Raw genomic sequence first — 25,993 nt, forward strand, 5'->3', positions numbered from 1 at the left:
TATATTTAAAAACTTCACATTTGGAAAAAAACCCTGCCCCCCCAGTTTCAATAAAAATTTCCATAACTGAAAAATAAATATTTTTTGAACAGCTCTGTTGGAAGAGTGCCTTCTTTTCCCTCTTGTTTCAAAGTACTACTGAAAACATATCAACAGGATACACTGAAACATTGCTATTTCTGACAGAATGTAGTTCTCTGACTCATGATATCTGTCATAAAGAAACTCATAACAAATTTTGGATATTTTTTGCTTACTTTTGATTTTAACAAACTTTTTTCCCCATGAATTTACTGATTGAAGTGAGAAGAGGATGACATGATATAGTTTTAAAGAAATGCAAATCAACTTAAATCATTTATCAATGAAGTTTATATCTCCTGTTATACATTGCCAGGTTTCAGCTTTTTACCGTAATGGTTGTCTAAAGATAATCCATAATATTCTACTATACTCATTCATTGGGTTTTAAACCTTTTAGAAGTGTGTGAATACCAGTGTCGCTATTTAATAGATGGGAAAATGAAAGCAAGGAGAGCTAGAGCATCTTGTTCACTCAGCAGGCCCCAGAACAACATGGGACAAACTCCTATGTCCTATGTAACATTTATTAGGCCAGCGTTGCTCACACTTTCTGGCTACGTGGGATATATATAGCACTTTCTGGTACCAATAAAAAGCTACATGTCCATGGTCTTACCCTTGTGATTAACCTGGGTCTAAAAGTTATGTAACTTTGTGCATGAGAAACTCATAATGAAGATTTTGCTAAATCTCTGTCTATTTTCTGAGAGAGTGCTGGGAGATACTGCTCTGGTAGTAAACAAAAAATATCAACCATTTGTGTAACTCTAAAGTACTTGGGACTTTAAGAAAGAACAAAAGGCTAGCTAACCTCAGCACTTTAAAAGTTGCATATAAAAATGCTCAAATATAAAAACCTGAAGATGAAGAGGGTCCTTTATAAGAGCCCAGGAACAAGAGCTGGTCTTGTAGACTGTACCAACTGTGCTGTAAAGGACCTGAAAGCTGTTGGGTGAATTAAGGATGGAGCATATTCCAGTCCTGTTCTGAACACCCCAAAGGGCTGCTTTGTCGTGAACGCTGAATGTCTTTGCTGTTGCGGCTTTCCATCTGACACTTCACGTTATGTCAGAGCAGGGTTTTTTTGTGTGTTTAATATATTGGTGACTATGTGTTTTAATGAAGGTGCCCTGTATTCCAGAACTAGCAAATGCACGATGTGTTGCTGCGGTCGCCAAGATAAGTAGTAATTTTTAAATAAACAGCAGTATAAACAGTTACATAAAACTCATGTAAATTGCTGGCACATAATTTTAGACTGGCTTAAGTTATGTAACTTACTTGTGGCCAAGTTTTTTTTTTTTTTAATACTCAATTCATGCACTTTAAAATAAAGGGAGAAGTTTTTTTTCACCTGTTTCTTTTCTACTCGCTATCTGTTATACTGACCATGCCTTAAACAGCTTATCAGAGATTGACAGATAGACAATAGACAAAGTGAAGGCACAAAACACCTCCTGACCCTATTGTAGATTCACTCAGGAAAGCACCTTCTCCTGAGTCAAGTAAATAGCCCAAGCCACACTAGAACTTGTCACTTCTCTTGGCATTATTTTTGCTTGCACTTAAATTACTCACTGAATTGCTGAGTAGATTAATTAGAGCGAGGGACATGAGTTCTCTTGCTAAATTGATAGGGTCTACAGAATAGTGTACTGAGCTCGGATTCTGGGTTTTATTCTCACATTTGCTACTAACTTGCTGCATGACCTTGGGCAAAGTATTATGCCACTACAGCTTTTAACCCAGACTTAAGCAGCAAAGATTCTCTCTCCTTCCCTTCCTCCCCATGTCTAGGGCCTAGGCTGAAGGACACTGTGATCTTAGGCTTGTGTTTCCAAGGGCCTCCAAACAAATAATTGCATTGTTCAATAGCTTCCTTTGAAATGTAAAACTGAAAGAGAGCACTAACACCAGAAACCACTTCACACCATCTTTTTCTGCCTGCTGAACTTTAAAAAATAATTTTAATAATTTACCCTCATAATGTCTTAGCAGCTTGGTGCAAGGATATTGAACACTGCCATTTGTGTGAATAAAATCAGGATGAAAGTGCCAAAACAAATATTTAGATGTATAACACAAGCGAAGAGAATTGAACACTACTGAAAAGCAAGAATCAGTTTGTTGGTGTAGACGGCATCACTGGCTCAGATGGAGAACATTGTCTGCAGTATTTGGTCAGCTCCTCCTACCTGTCTTGAACTGTTCTTTCCAGCCTGACTTAAGAAAGGAACCCAATTTTTGCAGATTTGGGTTCAGGCTCTGTTCATGCCTCTCTTGTTTGGAAATTCTCCAAAGAATGATAGGAGAAAGACAAGTCATACCAGCTGTAGGGAGTACTGACAGAGATCCCAGCATAGTGCTTCCATTAGGAAAAGATGAATGTTTGGCACTGAGGAGTTTGCATTTGTTCCCATGGATTTGTTTTTTTGCATGAAGGGTATAATCCAACCATAAATGCAGACTAATGTAGAACGTCTGGAATTGGTTGCATCGGCTTAGTAAGAGCGTAGACAGGGACAATATGGTACGAGCCACAGCATTTATAAAAGGGATAGGTGAACTTTTCATTTGTTTGTTTAGGGACTCTAACTGGGATTTACTACAGTGCCTAAGGGACTTAGGCATATTGGTGTGCAAACACAGAAGTTAAAACAGTGTAGTGATGGCCTGGGACTAAGATTTCTAGGTACTACTAAAATGAAAACCTGAGCTCCTAAGTGCTCTAAGTACTAGTGTTCATTATTTTGGATCTTACCTATTATTTCAGTTATTTCTGTAAACTTATTCAAGGCTCTTCATACTGGGTCAGTATAAACATCAATAAGGCTGAAGAGGAATAAAAAAGATGCAAACAGCCAGCACTGTGTCCACCTGAAGTAAATAAAGCACTGCTGCGTTTTAGTGTGAAAGATCTATGGGTGGGTTTAAGGGCCTCTCATCAGAAGAGTACCAAGAAGAGTGTTCCTAGACTATTCCTAGAGAGCACATCTTCATTTGAAACTTCTGTGGCTATAAATCTTCATCATACATGTTTCAGAGATTTTTTTTAATAATCAAATACTTGCAGTAAAGCTTCTTCCCTAACAGCTGTGGGCTCCTTTACCTTTTACGCCTGCTAATAATAACTGATGATGTTAAATAACCTTTCTTGTGGCCCTGTTTCTGGATGTTCCTTTGACCCAGGCCAGAATACTCTATTTTATGTCTTGATGTTTATGGGAAGCATTATGACAGCAGGCTGTGTGCCAAAGACACATCTTTGCTTGATCATGGCTTCACTAGTTCATCTTATAGCAAGTCTACATTATATAAATGATTTATAAGATACTATTTTTATTGCATTGTAATAAAATTCTCACCAAGAGAAAATAAAAAAAATTATTGACTGTTTTTTTCTCAAGTATTTAATTAGTGTTTTCTAAGTACTAACAATTCTTTATCCATTTGTAATAAGGTCAGCTATTCCAGTACAAGAAGGAACTTTTTTCCTTTTTGTTAGTGAAAATGACATTTCTTACTAACATTTTATAAATAACTAAGAAAATGTGCCATGTGGGTGCATATTGCCTTCCAATGTGGGCCAGTGGTTAAAAAGCTACAATGGATTATAATAACAGCCAAGATTTGTGTCTCAGCCCTGCAATGCAATGACAAACATATCCCGCTCTGGCCATGGAAAGAAAAGTGGGAGAACATAAGTGTTGGAACTGTGAAAAGCGATTGGAGAATAAATGGGGTTCTTATGCAAAGGCTTCACATCCTAGAAAGGTATAACAGGCTTGGCTCCGATTCTGCAAATTTCCACTCCCAGTGGGTACGTTTTACTCATCTAGTCTGCGTAACCAAAGCTGGTGGGGAAGCTTATGAACGTAAGGACTACTTATTTGTGTGAAGCATGCATGAGTTAGGCTCAGCTTCTTCCCAAAACATAATACATTAAAATCTAATTAATAATGAGCAGTTGGGAAAATGCAAACAAAAAAGTAATCTATCACAATGTATGAGACAAGCCAGAACACTGCACAGCACTGTTAACAAAGAAAATAAACACACAAACACTAACTCAATCTGTTTAATGGGATTCCACTGCTTTTCCTCTGGTTCTCCTGTAATATATTTTTAAAGAAGGACTTAGCTGCATAGATGTTAACTAATTATATTTAAGGCTTTTATTTCTTTATAAACTAATCCCTACAGTAACTTAAAGAGCTTTCACCTTTCCCTAGCACTGCAGTCAGGTGCTGCAGGCAAAACAGTCTTGATTTGGGGAATTTTTACTTAATTTAATTTACTGCCAATTAACACAAATTTCTAATCACCCATTCAGAATGAGAAGTAAGAAAACATAAACAATTAAACAAATATTTAAGTGAACACCTTTCCACTGCCTTTCCCAGGCTCAACTTAAGCCTAACACCTATCCTCCCCCTTTCCTATGGTCAGCTTCCCTTGTCTCCACCATGGGCTCCACACTCAGCGATAGGGTTTGCCATCACATTTAGAGCTAGCCGGGCCAGTTGTGACCAGCACCCAGCATCTGCTGACCTCCTCCCACGCCTGTGGCCCCTGGCTACTGAAACCTGCCATATATGCCCAATACGGTACTCGGGCATGAGCTGAGTGAGTACTCATGCATGAACTCATTGGTTGCTCAGACATGAGTTAATAGGGCGCTCATGTGTGAACCAGCTGGGTGTTCATTAGTAAATTAAATGGGTGCTCATGCATGAACTGATTGGGCGCTCATGCATAAATTGATTGGGTGTTCATGCGTGAACTAATTGGGCACTCATGCATGAAAACAGTAAACCCTGCAATTTATGCTCATACATGAGGTAAGAGTTCGAAGCAGATCCAAGGGCCTGATTCCAACTTTACATTCATTTATCAGTTCTGTGGGTCAGATCTAATTACTAGAACAGAATCAGGTTTTGGTTGGAGAGGCAAACTGACTATGGTTTAGACCCTTTATGCTTGTAACTGGTCCAGAAAAGTCCACGATGGACCAGAGAAGACTTCAGACAAAGTGGTGAGCAGGAAACTTTGCCACAATCACTTTGAAGACATTCTGGTTTTGTTTAAGTCTCCAGTGAGGAACCATTCCCAAACCCATGAATCAAAAGATCTGCTAAATCAGGAACCTCCTTCAAGACAGAAGCTGAAGGTCTTGAGTTCCAGTCCTGCCACTGACTATAAGAAATTCACCTCTTCTATGCAATACCTATGAATGGGAAGCTGTAACACTTAGCCACATGCAAATAATTTTTAAAAATAGTTGTTAATTTTGGTAAGGCAAAGCAAATGTAAAAGGTAAAGCAATGTCTAAAATTTAGCAACATCATGATATGAGCCTTTTTCTTAGACACCAAAGACAGACAAAACTAGAGCCTCTATGTCTGGGTTTTCTCATAGCCATTCATCTTGAGCTGCTGTTCAAAATTCCTATAAAACACAAAGCAGGAGGAAAGAATGATTGAATTGAGTAACTGGTGTCTGATCAACTATATTAGTTAAATACACCATCACTCAACATGTGACCCATGTTCAAAGGTGGTTTTAAATACATAGCAAACTTAAAAAATAGTAGTTCTTAAATTTTAAGTACAACACATACTACAGACATTGGCAGGAGCTAGAAATAGAAAGGTTTGTTTTAACATTTATACATTTCTGTACTTGCTAGGCATAAAAATAGAAGGCAAATTGCACAGTCCTGTTAGCTACCAAAATGTAATGTGCAAATAAAGTGCCCAGGAGACCTAATAAAATGCCATAAATGAACTACTGTAAAAAATATCAGACCACACCTATTCAGCAGGATAAATTCAAATGTCTTACAAAGAAATGTATTCTCTTTCCTTTTTATGGAGTAAGAACTGTTTTGGGGAAAGAAAGAAAGAGTTTCAGAATATACAAAGAAACTTTGAATAATAAGTGAAAAGGGTTTCAAGATCAAGTTGAATGCAGAATGCTACTTAATTCCACTATAGACTGGAACAGGATCAAACAGTGACATAGCATCTACTGTAGCAAGATGCATAGGTATTGATATTAAAGCACCACATTTTCACACCTAAGATTCATTTCTAAAAGCATTCATTTCCATAAGCAGGGTTCTTCTAGATATCAATGAAAGCACAGGCTTGCTGTTTTCCACTCTGACACTGCTATGGGAACAGTTGGTTGCCACCAAAGTGGGGAAAAATGCTGGACGTGTATATATATGTGTGTGTATATATATATATATGTGTGTGTGTGTGTGTATATATATATGTGTGTGTGTGTATGTATTTAGGTCTTTATGTAAGCCCTACCTATTAGACCAGGCAAACCTGTCTGGAGTCAAACCCACTGTATAGTACTAGAAGGATCACTGCAGGAATCCTGCTATGGAACAAATCCAAACTTGATCAAACATGGCAAGTCAACTATTGATAGACAAATCAAATACATAATTACAAAACATAGGTATATGCTGTTTGTATGTGCTCACAGGGACGAGCAGAAGCCCATGCAAAATGATAAGATTATTTGGTTGTGAAAGGATTACCCCGAGAGTAAAACATGCAGAATCACACAAATATTGTAGATAGTTTTTGTAAAACCTTTGAGGTTTTTCACACTGAAATTTTCAATGAAAAATTTCCATTGACACAGTGACATGTCAACTGAGAATCTCAAATACAGATTTTTTTTTTTTTTTTTTTTTTTTTTTTTTTTTTTTTGAGCTACAGAACTCATATCATATAGGCCCAGCCTGGCAGGCTTCCTTATCCCATGATCTCAGGTGCTGACCCTTAATGAAAAGGTAGCTCCATTCATTCTTTAGTTGAGGCTTCCAATGACAACACCAAATTGCACCAGCCTCTCCTGGACAAGGGTGCTTGCCTATAACCAACCTATTTCATGCAGCCATGCAATAGCAACATACTGTGGCTACTGCATATCTAGCTAGGACTGAACCAGTGATTTAAAGACAACTTAAATTTTTCTCATGCAAAAAATTCTGAAATGAACCACAAATTGCCTTGGAAGATGGAAGGCAGGGAACAACTTTTTGTCAAAATTTAAGCAAGACATAACTCCTCCTTTCTTGACCTAAGCTGACTTTTTTTTTTTAGGAGCTACACTGACATAGAAAATAAAAAAATCTTCTCTCCATCCAACAGAAATCCTAGAAGGCAGCTGGGCAGTCCTGACAAACATGATATATTCTGCTAAAATAACAAACTAACCAAAAAGGTAACAAGGGCTAAAGTAGCCTAGACAACTTAGCATCGCTATCTGGAAAATAATTTGGCACCCAAGTCCACAGTTACATCCAAACAGAGAGAAGATCAGCTCTGTTTGCTACATCAAACACGGCTCAGATTTTTTTTTTTTCTCTTCCTCTCTCTTCAAACATAAATAGTTCCAGGCTCTTAAATAAATTGGCTCAACTTTGGTTATACAAGCTATTTCATTTTTTCTCCATAGATATTTGTTTAAAAATTGTAAATAAAATATAAACAGAGATTTTCCATTGCATAGTGATCCTTTCCAGTAGGTAATGATCAGAGCTATGCCCATTTTTCTTCCTCATCCTATATTTGGGGATCACAGCATTATTATGACTACTTCTGATGGGAAATGGACAAAAAAATAATTATGCAGTAAGAGAAGGTTTACTTGTACTTATTCACTGTAAAAGCATAATAATAATTGGGTTTAAAATGCACAGAAAATAAGTGGAACAAAATTACTTACCATTATTTATAATTTTGTTCTTTAAAAAACCCTGCTTTGTTTATGTGTATGTGTTGTGTGGAATATGTGAACCCTAGAAAGGCTAATTAGTGAAAGACAACAGTTCTTAAAAGCCCTACAAGCACTTACCACTTGGATCTATTGGGAATGTTCCTAGGAATCAAATGGTGCCTATCGGGATTATGTTGCTGCTGGGATTTTTTGCATCAAGATAGTTACAGTAGTGTAGCTCTAGGATAAAAATACATCAGTAACAATATGACAGTGTAAACAGAAGGTTCACCCTAGCTTCAAACTGTGGCAAGTTATTTTGTATACTAGTGTGGAACGTTTTGATTGTGTTTTCAAAGATGTAAAACTAAAGCAGGTCTTAAGTACCTCCACAATGGAATGTAAAGTTTGGCTTTAGGGTATGATTAGCCAAGGGCAGGGGTTTTTCTTCTCAATATTACAGTGATGCTTCACATCCTTCCTAAAACTGGCTGGGGTGAGGTGTCTCTGGCTTTGAATCTTTCTCTAGTATGGAGCAGATTATTACTATTATTATTGATTTATGTTATGCCTGTCTGCTTCCAGCCTCAAAACACTTTACTAAGTTACAATATACATAGGAATCATTTCATGTCAGCCACCACCACGCTGTAGCCTTCTCTGGAGGGAAACTGAAGGGAGCCATTAGGATGGTGCCTGCAACATTAAACAACAATCCAGGAGAGGAAGTAAAGAATACTCTGGTTCCTTAAAGCAATGGCTCAACAGAATGCAGTCACTGAACTGCCATCCAGCTGGGACACCAAAGTCAATACCCATTCACCGTGTGTGGTTAAAATTAAATCTCCTAATGAAGTGAGATGGTTTTAGTGGTTAGAGAGTGAGTGCAAAGTATTATGCTCCTGTATTATTATTTGTAAGCTATACAGCTAACAAGGGAAAAGATCACACACAGGAAAATAGCAGACAGTTAGATAATGTTCCAAGCCCAGTTTCTAAATGACATTTGGGCAAATAAAGCTTTGGAAAAAATATGTCGAAAAAAAGATGACACAGAAAAAAGGAATTGGCAGTTTCTCCCTGTTTTTAGGGAACTAAACTAAACTGAACAGAAGTGATGTTAGTTTTTATGCCCTATAATTCAGGTCCAGAGAAAAGAACATTATTAGCTTCTGTTAATGAGCAGGTATTCCCTAAACACTGCTGCAAAAGCTCCTGAATTTTAATTTGCTTAGAAAAAGAAATGGTAAAGTATTGAGGGGAAAAAACCCCTAACAGCTTATTGTTGTTCCTGAATTAGCAAAATGCTTAGATGGTTTTCTGGATAGGAGGTTTATATATCTGTCTAAAAAGATCCTCTCACAATGTTATCAAGCTCTCCTTTCAGGGTTAGTAATTGCTAGCTGGTTCTAATCATTCTTGCAAGTGATCATTTGAAAGGTTCATTTTATGACCCCTCAAACTAGCACAAAGAATCTCACTCCATAATGTAATAAACAATTCTACAACCAGTGCTTAATTAATTCCCGAAAGTCACCAAAAGGAGCTATTAATGATCTTTCTTTTTATCTAACCATAAATATGCAAGTCTCCTGGGATAAAAGATTTAAAAAGAACATTCTGGCAAAACTAACTGTCAACTTGGTAAAGCATAAAATGATCACCAGTGAGGGTAATTCAAAATACAATGGCAGCGCTACCTAGTCTGATTAGAAAGTTAGGTCAGGTTGGATTAAATGTCTCTGAATGTTGTGCTTACCAAAAAGAGGAAAGAATGGACATGGTACAAAACAGACTCAACCCAAATGAATACACAAGAGAAAAACACTACAACCTTTAGAAAATTATTTTAAAAAATCAATTCTATTGGGGAATTTCCTTTACTGTGAAGATATCAACAATCATTGTAAAAAGAGCGTGGACAGTATTTCAAGGTTGTTTAAAATACATGTATTACAAAGAGCAGGCTGATATTTTCAAGAGAACTTAAGTGTTTTAGGAGCCCAAGTATCATTTTCACAAGTAAACCAGGCACTAGGAAGCCCTTAAGTGAAATTTAGTTTCCTGGCAACCCAGCCCATTGCTGAAATTAGATTTAGGCTTCTAAAGGGCTTTGATGTTTTTGAAAATCACACTTCCTGCAGCACTGCACAGCTGACTAGGTGTAATACAGTAATTTACCCTTCTACTGAGGCTATCAGGAATGGAATCACTTTGATGGCTTTAGTGATGTCTGGGAGGCTGGTTTTTTTTTTCTCATACTGTAAAAAAAATTTTACTGGGCATAGCCAGTGATGACTGGAATCTCTGACCAGAAGCAGGGGGAGGAAAGAAAGAGAGAATCTGCCTTTTTCAAAATAAACTCATGCAGTCCTTTGGGTGCTTGTGCTTGATGCCAGTGGAGCCTGTGCACCAGTATGTGCCACCTTCAGAAGAGCTCCATGAGCTGTTGAACCCTCGATGGACTGGGGCTTTCTGAATCCCTTCTGTAGATGAAATCCCTGTGACACCCACACAGAGAAACATGAAATAGACTGCCCCCCAAGACAGCCATTAGTGTTCTTGCTATACGTGTGGAAATCCAAGGTTCAAGTACCTCTCAAATGAGTTTTTAATTATTAATACAAATACAAAGAAACAAACACAACAGGAAGCATTAAGAGAGACACAGTGGGAAATAACTAAGAGGACTTTCAGGCTCCCCTCTCCTTGACTCCCCTGGGCTGAGCAAAGAAGACCTCAGATCTTCAGAACAGTGCTTTTCAGTCTCTTGACCTGTGGAAAGACTCAGGCTCCCACTGGAAGATGGAGACTGCGGATTGCTGCATGTAATACTGAAGAACTTACTGTTCCAAACATTTTAGAAAACCTGGAAGTTCCTTTAAACAGGAAATTTTAAAATTTCTCATTTTTGTTCTAATCTTCAATAAAACTTTTTTTTTTTAATGTTGCAATTTCCTGTGGAACAGAAATTCTGTTTTAAAACCATTTCTATTCAACAGCGCTATTCAGATGGAAGCATTTTCCTATTCATTCCACTTTGCAACTAACTGGTGCCACCCCGAATGTATTGCTCTTCCAAGAATGATGTGGCAGCCCTGGAATAGCTAATTAGTTGGGCTGTATGATGCCTCTGCCAAAAGTTTCAGCTTCCAGAGGCATTCCTTGAAGGAATGGTGGTGTGGGTTTGGCATTTACAAGGATACATATGATTTCAGGAGCCCACAGGCACCAAAAGTTAGCTTGTGTTTTATAACTGCTCATCTCAACCCAGTCATTGAGCTGATGTCCTAACCACAGTGAGTCAAGCAAACTTCTGCAAAGCACTCATGGAGAAAGGTTTTGGTTAATTTGTTTTTTATTTTTTTAATAAAAATATTGTCTTTGGGGAATCTTTTAAGAAAATTCCACTTTTACAGCTATTAACTGGGGAAATAATTAAATTCAAACATTACTAGCATTGTAATATAATCTCTTGTAGATAAAGACCTTTGTCACTTAGCCCTCAAATTTTTGTACATTGTTAAGGTAAATGAAAGATGTCTAAATCCAGTACCTTTATACTTGGTCACCACAGCTGAGTTGACACTCAGAGGTTCTTGGAAGGTGACAGTGAGTGATGTACTGCTTGTTACCATGAGACAGACATTGGTTGGCGCCTCAGGGGCTCCTGGGAGAGAAGAGAAAACATCAGCTCTTCAGCACAACAAATCCTATTCAAACAATGTTTCTGAGTCTTCAAAGAACCCACTGAAAATCACCCTGCAATTGTGAGCTTTGGGTTGTAGGTGTTTGTGTTCTCTGCCTTTTGAGCATTTTAATTAGTGCCCCTGCTAACAATATCCTGCAGACACCATTTGTTTCTATCATGGTTTTTGGCTCCTTTCGGTTAAAAATATCTTCCTGCATATATGTAACCCAATAAAACAGATTCATGCTAATTATGTCAATGAAAAGCCCCTATAAATCTCTTGGGGTGGGTAGGAGGAGAGAGAAAGGACAAAACCACAAAGACCTAATTAAACCTTTATGGTTTCACTAACAAACTCAAATTTATCAAATAACAGAAAACATTTTTACATTATTGTGATTCAGAAATTGTGAATTCCACAAATGTTTCAGTGTAGTAGTTCAAAATACAGCTGTCACTTGAGGTCTAACATCTTTTTTTTTTTTTTAAAAAAAAAAAGCTTAATTCACAGAATATCAATCAGACTCAATTCAGAAATCAAACACAAAATGTCATGACTTACTGCTGGGATTGATTTAAAAAATCATTATATTAACTCACACTACTGCTATATTTCCTGTATTTAGTATCTAATACAAGGAGTACTACATCTATCTTGAAGAAGTAATCTTAGAATACAATAAATTTGAGAAAATTATTTGTAAGTACATTTATATAAAGTTGGTTGTAAAAATGTTAATGGCAATGATTGTATTTCATTGAATAGGATACAGCTAAAAGATCTACATGTGAAACAATTCAGCCCTGTTTACTCCTTCCCATGGGCCCAAATTCACATTTACTTTGGGCACAGACTCACTTGTACAACTGTTTAAAGTTACCCAATCTGAGACTATGCTGATGCATCCATACATGGATGCCAAAATTAAGTTTTCACAATTTTTATATGTAAATGAAATTCCATTGTTTGATCAAATGTTTAGAACAACTCCATTCTTCTAAAACAGAATACTTAAAAAAAAATCAGATTACAACAGAAAAAAGGCCAATGTCCCCCCATCCCTCCTCTTCCCTATTCACATATTCTTTTCTAATCATCCCATTTTAAACTCTGAGCACATTGAGATTCAGGAGTAAATGTGAAGAGAAATAAGCAGGACAGAATCATTAGATCCTGAACCAAGAGTTTGGAGGTCTCATCAATTTTATGCAGCCCACTCCTAAACTTGCTATGTGCTTGTTGTGCTCAGATATTTGGTCCCCTGTTGTTCTAACATCAATTTCTTTCTCATTCTTGGGAAGGCCATTTAGTATTATACCTCAGTTTTCCCACCCTAACATTCATCTGCTTCACAGCAATGCTGTGAGGATCAGTTAGTGAGGAGAGCATCTTTGCTCAACAAAGGCAGTGTTTTCTCAGTTGTAGAGTTCTTGTCTTGAATTTTGCAACTACTTTCTTCTACTTACTAGCATGCTCGTAGCCTGCTTTCATGCGCTTGTATAGCCTGTATCTCCATTCCCATGCTTTTAGTTGCTTCTCTTTTTCTGTGTTGTCTGTACCAAGGCCTTCATTCATCACTTGTGCAGACAATTCAGTAACTCGCTGCTGTGCTTCCTGGACCAAGGTACTCAGATGCACTGACCTGCTTTCCATGTTAACAACTACCAAGAAAAGGGAAAAGTAAGTAATTGCTTGGCGGACTTATGTGACAAAATTCTGGCCTTACGCATTCTGGTATAACACATGTAAGGTCAAATCCTTGAAGACTCTGCCTTCCAGTAGTTATCTTGTCATCAAGTGGGCTAAAGCATGCCAGTTTGTACCACTTAAGGATCTGGCCACTTAAATGGGATTAACAACATTAATAAATTGAGCAAATTTTATCTTCTGATGTTTCTCATAAGCTTAAAAATGTCTTAATTAGACTGAAATCACATATATGTTTTAAGTTGGTGGAATATTAAAAATGACTTAAAATAATAAAGCATTTGATTTCTATCTAACCCCTACTTTGCCATAATATCATAAGCTTTCATAGAAAAAAAGAAGGTTGTACTGGTTATAAACACATACAATATATAAATGTCTACAAGCAAAGAGAGATCTAATTGGCAAACTTAAGAATGAGAGTTTTGTGCCTAAGGGCCATGGCTGGTATGGAATGGATCTCTTTCCAGGTTTTCTTTGTGCCAGAGTTTTGCCCATGTAATATCTGATTAGTCCTCTGACAGACTGGACAGATAGCAGACAGCTTGACACATGGAGATTTTGTTTTTCTCCAATGCTCAGAATAATTTTAATTTGATATTTAGCAGTTCAGATTGCCTGTATGAACTACTGCGTGCTACATAAAGGTGAAAATGAAGATCACATAGGTTACAAACTAAAATAGGTTTGATTTTAGCCCAAGTCCACAAGATGGTGAATCAAGCCGTATTTTCAGAAATGCTCTTAGCCTGAAATTGTTCAAACTATTTGCAGTTTAGAAAATAGGAGTTGTAAAGGTGCTTAATCTGAAAGGAAATGCAACCACTGATCTGATGTTCAATATGCAGGAAATAGCATACAAGAGAAGGAGTTCTGAAATTACAGACAATAACTTTTCTCTGGTATCTGGTATTTTTGCAGAAGAGCTCTGAAATAGTCTTAATTTAAAAAGACCCCTATTTACTGAAAACACTACCCTAGCATAAGCAGCTACTCTTAGCAATGATGGGGAGTTGCTATGTAGGGACAGCCAGGCTCTTCATTTCCCTAAGGTTTTTACAGGAACAGCATGAATCTTGCACAGGATGCACTGATCATTCACTTGCATAAGCCAGGCACAGTATACATTTCTGAAAACATCAAACTATACCATATAAAGGACCAAGACTCTGACACGTTTTTGACATCAAAATACCATGCGAGTGAAGATGTCTGTGCACATAAATGTGTTATTCCTAAACAGGAATCATAGGATTATGGGACAAATCAGATTGGAGAGGACCTTCTCTAGTCCAACTTTCTTGTTCAAAACAGGGTCAGCTATGAGGTCATACTAAGTTACTGAGGTCATTACCCAGTCTGGTCTTGAAAACTTCACAGGATGGAGGCTTTACGATGACTCTAGGCAACATGTTCCACTGCTTTACTGTCCTTATGGTGAAAAAGGTGTTTGTTTTATCCAGTCTGAACCTCTCATTTTAACTTTTGCCCTCTCTCGCTCATAACAATATCACAATCAAAGTTTAGCGGAGTCTAAGAATAACCCTACATAGTAATGTGAAAAGCACCATGGGATCTTTAAAGCCACAGGAGGAGAGCAAAGAATTACTCAACGCCTCTGACATCCAAAAGGTTGTTTTTGAAGAATGTTTGTCTCTAAGACTTTGCTTTCAGAAGCTGGCTTGAAGCCATCCTTCTTGAAGTTTGATCGTTCTTCATATGGACATCAGAGACATATGGCCAGGCTTACTGGAATCCGTTGGTATCCTAAGAACTGCCTGTTTACTGGGAGGCCAAAGGTGATATGGTTTCCTGGATCCGTGCCTACAATAAACATGCAACACATCTGATAGCACAACAGGACTAAGGAAGGAGATTTTATGCGCCAGAACTTCAGGTGATTGAGAATTGGCATTGGTTCAAATTCTCACTAAGGATCTGGCTCTATCTGTTTAATCAAGATTCTGATCCACAATTGTCAGGTCTTGGAAATGTGTCCAATCAGCCACTGGAAATTTTAATCTTATTTTTATTTGGGTTCACATGAACAAGCCAAGCCAAACCATGAGTATATGATGAATAAGAATAACTGAAAAGATAACACAGTGGACTTTGCCTGCTCCCCAACTAAATTAATATTTTAAATGCTGTAGTCTCTGATCTTACTTACTTTGTGTTTGAGATGTTGGGTTCCTGTTAAGATTTATAGTCTGAGCACTCCATGTGGAAATGAAGATCATAGTTTTACTTTCTATTGCTTTATCTGCTGTTCCTATTCCAGGCAGAAATCCAGGTGATACAGATGGAAGCTATCTGTCCTCCAGATCCTCTTTTCTATAGCATTAGGTTAGGGGCTATAATGAGGTTTCGGCTGGATCACTATGGCTAATATAGTGGAAAAGCAAGAGTTTTTTCTGTAGGAAGCTTTCTGTGTGCGCTTGGGATGGGGAATTCCTCTATCTTGCAGTCTCCCAGATCTGTGCATCTGTCCTATACACTTCCAATCAGATTGAGAGATGCTTGTGTCCTGTCCCAAAATCGGAGTGGGTCAGAATTTTACCTTGAAATCCCCTCCCCTCCCACTCAGCCTGGGGAAGTCTTGCTCAACTGCCCACCATAGAGAAATGAAAATGCTCCCGCTGGTTGCTGGATCATGTTCTTGCAGCCCTGAGATCATACAAACAGAATGGATTTCATTCTAACAGGGCTGGTTAAGTACAGAAAGCAAAGCAGAAAGACTAGAGAAAATAGAAAGTGACTGCTATCAGTTCCACATGAATGAAACCACATATAAGATGCTGTGAACCTTTGTTTTGAATGCTGAAAAGAACTTTTTGCATTTTGCTCTCAAGTAGCAACTGTAAACCCTTTAAGGTAAAAAAAACCAAAACAAACAATCGTTTGCTTTTTATTGAGAATGCTTCATCCATTATTTCAATCAGAAAAACTAAAAATCAAGATAAGTGAAGTGGAAATTTGGTGGGTATATTTTGAAATGGAAATGAGGTGGTTATATATTCATATTCTCTGTGTTCATAGGCATGTTTGCATTAATTACAGGAAATGAATACTAATTTATGATTGCCCCTGCTCGCCATCAGACTACATTTATTTACAGATGAGGTCAATGAAAAATTAGTTTAGTCTTTTTTACTGCTGTTTAGAACACTCAAGACTGTGTTTTCCTCTAGATTTGTCATGGTTAATGAATGTTGCTTCAGCAGTCAATCATGTACTCTAAATGCTGTCACACTTTTTTTTAAAGCCTCAGTCATGAACCATGACAGAAAAATAAACAAATAAATATAAAACTAAAAAACTCTTTTCACTGAGCAGCTACACTATGCAAAAATCTCCAGGGAAGGTTAAAGGAGGCCAGAATAAATGATAATATAAGTGCTGTGGACATAGAAAAGCAATAAAGGTGTACCAACACTGAGGGTCTGGCAAAAAAACTCAACACACACGCACATGCACACACACTCTCCAGTGAAAAAACTGGCAATGTTAGTAGCCTCAAGGTGCAATTTCCTGGAGCACTGAGATTGACATGCCAGCACTAAATGTTGTTAATTTAACTAACTTCAAATTAATGGCAGAGTCTGCAGTGGCCGAACCCCTCAAACACAGTCTCATTATAGCCTTGCTGGGAATGTCCTAAATATAGGCATTGACAGTTTTAAACAAATTCGCATACATTGGTGTATTTTTAGACACAAGTAAGGCGTCAGAGTTTGTGTCATGGTATACGGTTGATTAATTGGGTTGGTAAGTCACCCTCCAACCCACAAATTGTGCATAAAAATGCCCATGAAGGAATACAAAGGAGTTTTATAACTACAATATGCAGTTATAAGAAATATTGGTATTCCAGTAAAGTGAGAAGGTCTGTTTTGTGCTTAGATTTTCTCTGGTTCTGTAGAACTTTGAAATTCTCATTTAAGTGGGATTTTAGGCCATTTGAAGACCACAAGTAAGGAGTCTGTGGGTAATGGAAATGATAGATTTCAACACAACCTCTCTCCTGAAGGCAGCATAGCCAAAATCAAAAGGATAATCAAAATAAACCAAAGTCTAGACAACCCATCGTCCTTTCATTTTTGATGACAAACTCCATATTTCAGACCATGATCTGTGAATCACTCACTCAGTTCCTGTTTCCATATTTTTAAAGAATTTTTTCTCAGTATTGATATTAACTCAGCTGCCCCAGTGTTAATCACATTAGACACTCAACCTGATTCCCCAGTTGGTATATCTGACAGAAAACAAAAAAGATCTACTGAGCACGCATTCAACAAGCGGATATTGCTGCAAATGTCCTCTAGCACTGTGGTACTATTGCTGGTATAACCATCTTTATGATAAAACCAGTCAGGTTTTGTGTGTAATTAGTTTCCCCAAACAGCAGCAAACCTAACCTCCTACAGGCAATTATCTGAGTAAATTCAATTTGTGTTCTTTACTTACAGTGTGGGCTTTCCTTTGCCCCAACGTGTAGAAGGGTCCTAGCAATAGGGACGTTGTTTGTCAAAATGGCAATATCCAAAGGAGTTAGTCCCTCACTGTTTGGTGTGTTCAGGTCCAGCTCCTCCAGTGTGTATTGATAAAGAAGAACCTGAACAGCATCCAGATCTTGCTGTTCTACGGCCTCAAACATAGCTTCATTGCACTGGAAATTCTGTGTATCAATAAAAACAGAAATACAGTAAAACTTTTCAAATATCGGTGGTTTAAAAATAAATTGAGAAAATTTGTGTTTTGTGACATTGCTATAAAATATTGATCCTCCAGGCCCAGCTCAGGTTAAGCTAGAAACATGGAAATTGTTTGCAGCAAAGTTGAGCTTGGTCTCCTTCTGGACTTGTATGCTTGAACTTGCTTCAGGTCTGTGGGAAGATTCAAGTGAGATTCAAATCCATACAAAATAAACCCATACTTATTTAGACATCTGTCCTGTAATCAAACTATATGAGCAATATTATATGTTTTCAGTGTGAAACTGGATGAAAGACTATGATTTTAGCAGAGTCTTGGACTACTGAGTTTTTCAAACTCAAAATTTAAACTAAAAATCTACAAAGTCAAGTGATTAAAATCCAAATAAAACAAGCTACTCTGGAGAAAAACCTTCACAGCTCCAGTGTGAGGTAGTAATAGGTGCTGTTCATTCAAATACTTCAATCATTCCTATGTGCTCAGATTTTTGCACTTAACTTACAACTAGAAGCAGCTTTGAAATGTATAGTCGCAGAAATAAGACTGAAAACATTGACCATCCAGTGCGCGTGTCCAGAAAGTGATGTTTCTGAACAGCAGAGAACACAAGCAGCCAAAGGCAAGAACATACACAGCACCAACTCTCAAGCAGGGAGAACCTCTGAACCTTTTCCTTACCAATGCCAAGGAGATAAAAGAATGGTATAATACAAAGAAACCTATCGTTTCTTAATTGAGCTGGGGAGAAGCAGGTGCAGGAGAGTAGCATGGCCTGCAGGTTTCTGTTATGAGAACATCCTTCTGGAGCCTACAGTAATGACATGTTATTTGCCAAGATTCGTTAAATTCTTTCCCAGCATCCCATTGCCATAATTACCCAATAGGTTTTTTTTCCTCTTAAGAATGAATTAGTAGAACCAAGAGGCCCAGCTGAGCAAGAAGGGCTCAGCATGCAGTCACATAAAGGAATTGAGATCTATGTAGACATATTGTGCCAATGGGTTTACTAAAGAAATGCATACATAAGAGAACAAGTAATCCAGGTACATAACATAAACTAGCTTCCTGTGTCCTGAAACCCACACGGAGGAAACACAGAGAAAATTCTTATGTAATAATGTGGGTTTTATGATATGAAATAAATACTGAATTGAAACCGTCTTCTACTGTGATTAGAAATTAACATTTCAGTCACACCAAAACTTCATTTTCTTTTTTAAATTGATGTAGTTTTATTTGGCATATCCCTGTCCAAGTTTTGCTCTCAGTGAAACAACTCTTTCTGAAAGAGCACTGATCTGCTGGAACATCTTTTGTCTCTTCCTAGAACACATAGACTAATGGTTTGCAAGCAGTTTTGAAAACTAGAGTCCACAGCTAAACCTCTGAATTTGATCAGTTCTACAGGGTTTTTTTCAGTTGTGCTTGAAGTTAAAAGTGTCTTCAGAAATTCTCAGGCCTGACAGAGATCTTCTCGTCTACTGTTTTGCATGTGAAGTATTGGTACCACACTAAGAATTTGCAAAGGTGATGTTATCTTAAAGTTTTAATATGGACCCCATCTATGCTGAATATTAGGGATCAGCAGAACAACAGGTGCACGTAAGATGATCTTTACCCCAAATTGTCAATATAGAGAAATGAGATACTTATGTTAGATGACTATCTAAGGATGAGATGAATGATGCAGCAATAAAGCAAATCTAGGAGAGTAGTGCCGACTTGGGAACCTACCTTTTAGACACTTAAGTACAAAAGAGAGGTCATGCTGGAGAAATATTTTTTCTGTAGATTTCCATGCAGAATAAAAGATACTACTTAAACAAATGTTTCATCAAAATGAGCCTCTGTCAAATTCTTGTTTTCAGATTCTTCTCTACATTGTAAGATTCAGATTTAATTTCATTATCAAATACCTAGATCATACTTCAGTGTTAGGTGTAAGAGAAAAGTCTCAGAAAAAGGAATAGTTGAATGGTAAGCAGCTAGATTTATCATTCTTTATCTGCCCCTCGGTTCAAGGCAAAAAATTGTCTTTAAGGACATATACTGTCATCAGAGAGGGCACATCTCCAGAAAATTTTAGAAAAGAGGGCAGCACATATTTCTCTTCTTATAAGGTGAAACTTAAAAATGACAGAAATTTTTACTGCAATGCAGCAATGTTTCTTTTCATTCCAGTAGCTCCACACATCTGCTGTCTTGTTTATATAACACCTTATCACCCTGAAATCAGAGATCTTATTCTGGCGTTTTGCCCCTACCCTGAAGGGATGAAGTGCTCTGGCTAGAAATTAAAATAATTTTAATTAGAAAATATTTTAATTAATGGTATGATTCTGATACATGCTATATGTCATCAACTCCCACTCAAGTCAATGATATGCATTTAACAGCTGTATGTCACTGTACTAGGTACTCAAAATTAACATAAATAGATCATTGATGTTCCACCTAGAGGAAAAAAAAAAAAGCTGTGCTCCTTCGCTCTTTGAAACTTCATTATTATGAATGCAGAACTGTGAACTGATAGATTGTTTTTTATATAAAATATTAGAAATGCAAAATATATTCACCAATTCTCCAAAAATATATATCAATATTCTAAAAAGCATTAATTTCATCACAGTTTACACCCATTTCAAATTCTTTTTCTACTGATTTTGGAACTTCCTCTATACTGTTGTTTATGTAAATAAAGACTAATTATGCTTCAGAAGCATCTGCATTTTGATCCAATCAGAAAACAAGCAAAATCATATTACTTTCTTAACTGATCACAGCTGGGAAAATCTACTTATTTAGCAATAAATTCATAAAAATCTTACAACAAAGGGAATTGGTTGAAGTAAACTGTATGACTACATTAGTTTCCATTTCTTTCAATTAAGTTCATTTTTGGAAACACCAGCTAACAGTGTGAGAACAGAACCAAAAGGTACAGCTGATGGTATTACTCAATGACAGGCTTGTGGTGCTTACTTAGGATAGGAAACAAAGTACTTTCTGCTTCACATTTCCACTTCTGTGGCACTGAGTACATACATGGTTTTCACCTTTTTTGAAATCAGAATAGTCATTCTTTTTTAATTGACTTTATGTACATGCATAAAGGTTAAATGAGTTCGCATTTGTAGAATGGTATCCTAAGTGCTCAATACCATTATTTGGCCTTAATTCCAATTTTGTGCGAAACTCAATAAATCTTGTACTACATCTCAGGAGTTTCTTGCATTATATAAAAACAAAAAAAACCCTGTTATAATAAAAAAAGATGGCTACCTTCATATTACAGCTGAAATTAACTCAATGATATGGCTGACAAAAGCATTTGGCCCTTTTCAAATACATAGACACACACCTTAATAAGAGATTTTTCCTACCTGAATGATTATGGTAAAATTATTTTTAAAACTTTGATTTGAATTGGTTTTTATTTTTTATTTAGTTATCAAGATTTAGACCTGCCTAGATACCTTTGAAAATGCATCTTTGGATTTTTGTTTGCCAAATGAATTACCTGAAGTATTTGTGAAATTTTGGATTTAAGTAAATTGCTGAACAGAATCTAAGCACATGCTTAAGTTAATTCCTCATAAATGCTCTTGCAAGCCAATCTGTTGGCAAAAATGTTTCACCAAAAGGGAAAAAATAAAAGCAAATTTCTATTTCTTCATTTCATTAGAAATCTGATTGAAAAAGCTGCACTGATTTAAACAAGAAACAGAGCATGAATTTTATAAGCTACTTCATCCAATCCAAACAATTATGAGACCAAATTGCAAATATCAGCTTTTCCAAATGAACAATTCAAACACAAGCAATAGGCTGAAATAGGTTGGCAAGTCTCCGAACTTCAAAGAGTGTAAAAACATGGGAACTGTGGTATGGCCTTTCTAACTGTGCACATATGCCTCCCTCATCCACATAGCAGTGTGCATCTAACCATGCTATATCTATTTCAGTCAAAAAACATCCTGGTGAGACAGTGAAATATCTACATTTTCAGCCATGCCAGTAAATTGCCCCATTTGGAAGTCTGCATCGAGCCCAGCTCTCCAAGTCCAGAGAAATATTCTACACACCTGACCAAGTTTTCCCCAACTATCTGCTTTCACACAGAAAACAGAAATATATTTGAGGATTATATAGTTTCCTGCAAAAAGCTGATCATATTCTATGTAAAAGACTCTAGTATTGCAGCAGGATTCAGGTGTCTGCAGTCCAGGGGTAAGAAATTCAAATAGGGGTAAATTGTAGTATCTTCAGACCCATGTGCTCAATTTTAGCCCAGCTGGTATTGTCACAAATACTAACAAAAGCCTTCTGATTTCTGCCTTCGTTTACATTTACTAGATAACTTTCTTCTGCTCTGAAAAGACAAAACTATTGAATTCAAAGAGAAACTGAATCACATTTACAAGTGATCAGGTAAAGTTTAGGGGCAGTTTTTACATTGCGTTTTCCTTGACTCAGTCCTGCAGCCTCTAATCATTAGCTAGACAGCTGTGCTATGTGATTAATTTATTTAGGTGTTACTCTGATGCACAAATGTATATACTGAAAAGGACTACAGTACTGCTTTGCAGTAAGTAATAACCATGTTCCAGTAAGTGATTCAGTGGTGGAGTGTTTAGAAATGCAATCTTATGTAGCTTAATTAAAATGAAGTGCCCCTTTCAAGATATTTGCTCTACGTCTGACTGAAAAAGTCCACTATGTGCTACTGGAGTTGGAAAAAATGTTAAAATAGTTTCTGCAAAGACTTGTTTTGATAAACATGAGTTCAAGAATAAAGCTATTTTGGGACATTGCTATGTCTGCAGCAAGACAACAATTTACTGAATGGAAAGTGTTGCACAGCAAGAGAGAATGGAAAGAAAACTCTTCACTAGCCAAAGCAGAAAGAAAACAAATTCTAACAAATGTTGTTCACTTGTCTGGAGACATGATTTTACTCATTGACTTAGCTCTGTAGCACATAAACTCAGTGATTAGAAAATATATCAGCCAGCAGCTTGACCAGGAATATTTCCACCCCTTCACTGATGGTGTCCTTGCTATTTATTTTTAGGGAAAACTGTGAAAACAACGGGCAGAATGGCTAGAATGGGATCCAAAGACTTTTGAGTTCAGTGGGAGTCTATTCACTGACAGTTGTGGATACCAGCTCAGACCGCAGACTGGCAATAGCTAGAGGTACCTACGCTCACTTTAGGTCAGCAGTTACAAAAGTTATGTCACTCCCATGACATTGTAGCGGGTTGGGGGAAACAAAGTTAGCACAATTAAGCCTACATCCCATTAGACCACCACCCACATCACAATGGAAAATCGAGTCACCTAATTATGATTACCAATTGAATAGGCACTCCCATCACCTGACACACCTAGACTGAAAAGGGAGAAAAGTGAGACTGTAGTAATTAACTCTGCGGAGAGCAGAGGACTTGAGCCTCAGCAGCAGTACACTGCTCCTCAATCTTTGGGCTGTGCTCGTTTGCCTTTTCTCTTCTCATTAGTTAAGCATGACAGAAGACCCCATGTTTGAAGGAATATGGAATTTGAAGTGTATATTTAGAGAAACACTGGTCAGAATATATGCTAACAGACTGGCATTCGTTCAGTTTACATGTCAGTGTGCTCTGGCATGGTCCCCAGCACTAGTTTATCCTCTTCTCTTTCACTTGCTTAGTCACACACAAGCTTGCAATTGAAAAGAAAAAGGAAAGAAAAGTCAGTGGCTAAAAAATTCATCTAAAGAATCTTTTCCCACAGTTCATACTTAGAGGCCCAAATTCAAATGATCCCCACAAACTGAAAGCATCTGGAAACCCACTGCCTCAAAAGCACAGCTGTTGGCTACTATGCAAAGGCTGTTCTCCAGCTATCAAGACCTGTTTGAGTTTCAGGCTTCTCCTTCTATAAAACAAAATCTATTGGCTCTGGCAGAGCTGAGAGGAAGGAGCCATGATCCCCTGCTTCCTTCAGGTCATAGTCTTTCTTCACTGGAGAGAGACAACAGTCTCTTGACTTTTCAATGCCCTAGAGCTACATTTCAGCTTAGCTCTTCCATGGGGCATGCATGGGTCCTCTGACTTCAGGAGAGAAGTGATCCTAGGGGATAGGATCATTGAACTGATCTTAAAATTATTTTCAATTCTTGCATTGATTCATATAATTTGTCTCATATGTAACAAAGATTTGTGAGTGTTAAAGGACTCTAGAGTGTGTTTTTTATTCTGACAAAATGTAATATTTTTATTATCTGGCCCAACCATATTCAGAGTTTAGCCCTGCACTGCGCTTAGCATCTGCTTTAGTGCAGCAGAGTAATGGTTCCAAGAGGTGTCTCCTGGCACATTCATAGACGCTGTCATAAGTTATTGCTCTTCAGAAGTGGAGAGGAACTCTTTCCTTCAAAATAATTCAGAGGAAAATTTGAAGGATGTGTCTGTTCTTCCTACTTATGGAAAAGGGGAATTTATTTTATTTTGGCAATATCAACAGCAGATTCATCTTCCTCCAGCAAATATAAGAGATTCTATTGTGCACTGAACTTACACTGTGCTGTTATTGCAGGGACACAGTCCATTCTTCAAATGTATGTGCTGGAGGTTGTGTAACTTCACCAGCACTGGCATAAATAGGAGCACTTGTGAGTGTTGAGTCTAGCAGGTGCTTATATGCTTTCCTGTACTGGCACCAGAGTGCTTGACTGTGTTCTGTGACTAGAGTATGGTACCCAGGCCAGACTGCTTCATGTGTGGTCTCCTTTTCCCATGGTCTTATCTAGTGACCATTACCACAGTCTGTGAACAACCTTGCATTTATCTGTCACAGCATGTAAGTTCCAAACAAGAGAGCAAGTAGAAAAATGGGAAATTCTATTAAAGTAATCTTCAGTTTTCCCAAGATACTTTTTCTTCATTTCTTGTAAGAGAAACACTTGTGTGTATATATTTTATCCACATTTTATCACATTAATGCCAGGTTAAGATCTTACTCCTAAAATAAAGCATCATCACTTGAGCAAGGTAGCTTTTCTTTAGCCTTCAAGAAGGTCAGACTTTGTTTTGACACAAGATCATAAGTGATAAGTCTGGGAAGAACGTACAGCACTGGTCAGGGAACAGACAAAGTGAGACGATGAAAATTCTACAGATTAAAAGCAAACTGATTAAGGACATTAATAGGACAGTAAGTTGGCAATTTGATAAAAAATTAATTACCATTGAGGTCTTACGGAGACTGAGCCGGTCAGATCGAGCTCTGAAATATGCTTCATCAAAGGATGTATGACTCCCCTTAAGCTTCTCTGACAGGTTCCGATATAATCGCTTTGCCGCATTTGGAGAGGATGGCACGCTGTTCTTTTTAGTCTGGAGGAGACTTAAGTTATGCATTTGCTGTGTCATTTTCAGCTAGTAGTTTCTAGAAGAAAAACAACAGCTGTTTAACAAGGTTTTGCTACACTAGCATAATTGATCAGAACTGTATCATCAAAATGCACATTGCAAGACTTCTATGGCAAAAATCACTTTCACACACACAGTTTTTGAACACACAGAAGCATGTTTTTGGGCTTTTTCAATGGCAAATTGCTCTTCATGGAATTAGTCCTGTGGATATCTATGGGGAAGGAGAATTCAGGATGGAAAAACTAAAACAGACCACTTCAGAACTATTTGCTGATTTGTAAAAGGACAAGGGGTTTCATTTAATGAAGGAAATAGCCTTTTGACAGAGTGAGTTCTGGCAATACAGGTGTCAGAAAAAATTACACCCAAATGTAAACATTAATATACAATTTGGATAGCATGTACATAATCTGCGTTTTGTCAGCACAATGGTTTCTTAAAACAAAACCAAAGCAACTGAGAGGAAAAAAAAAAAGTCTGATTACAGAACAGAATGCAGGACTGAATTTTTTAACTGGTCAAGTGACTTAAGGTTGACACAAGCAAAACTGTGGCAAGACGTGCTTTATTTCCCACATTACTATCTGCTAGCAAACTGTGTGCTCCAAAAGCATGTGACTTTTCAGT

The 25,993-nt window shown here is 37.4% G+C and overlaps 1 protein-coding gene across 1 annotated transcript in view; it reads right to left on the reverse strand.

Annotated features, from left to right (window-relative positions):
- Window positions 1-25,369, reverse strand: part of ANKFN1 (ankyrin repeat and fibronectin type III domain containing 1) — a 62,464-nt gene extending 37,095 nt beyond the window's left edge. Inside the window, exons 1-4 of the mRNA XM_075043857.1 lie at window positions 25,178-25,369; window positions 17,697-17,907; window positions 12,986-13,180; window positions 11,384-11,497 (exon numbers count right to left, since the gene is read on the reverse strand). Of these exons, the coding sequence (XP_074899958.1) occupies window positions 11,384-11,497; window positions 12,986-13,180; window positions 17,697-17,907; window positions 25,178-25,363 (706 nt within the window). The 5' untranslated portion in view covers window positions 25,364-25,369. The remainder of the gene's footprint in view (window positions 1-11,383; window positions 11,498-12,985; window positions 13,181-17,696; window positions 17,908-25,177) is intronic.
- Between the last annotated feature and the right edge of the window lie 624 nt (window positions 25,370-25,993).

Source organism: Buteo buteo, chromosome 13 (genome assembly GCF_964188355.1).
Source record: "Buteo buteo chromosome 13, bButBut1.hap1.1, whole genome shotgun sequence".
Lineage (NCBI taxonomy): Eukaryota > Metazoa > Chordata > Aves > Accipitriformes > Accipitridae > Buteo > Buteo buteo.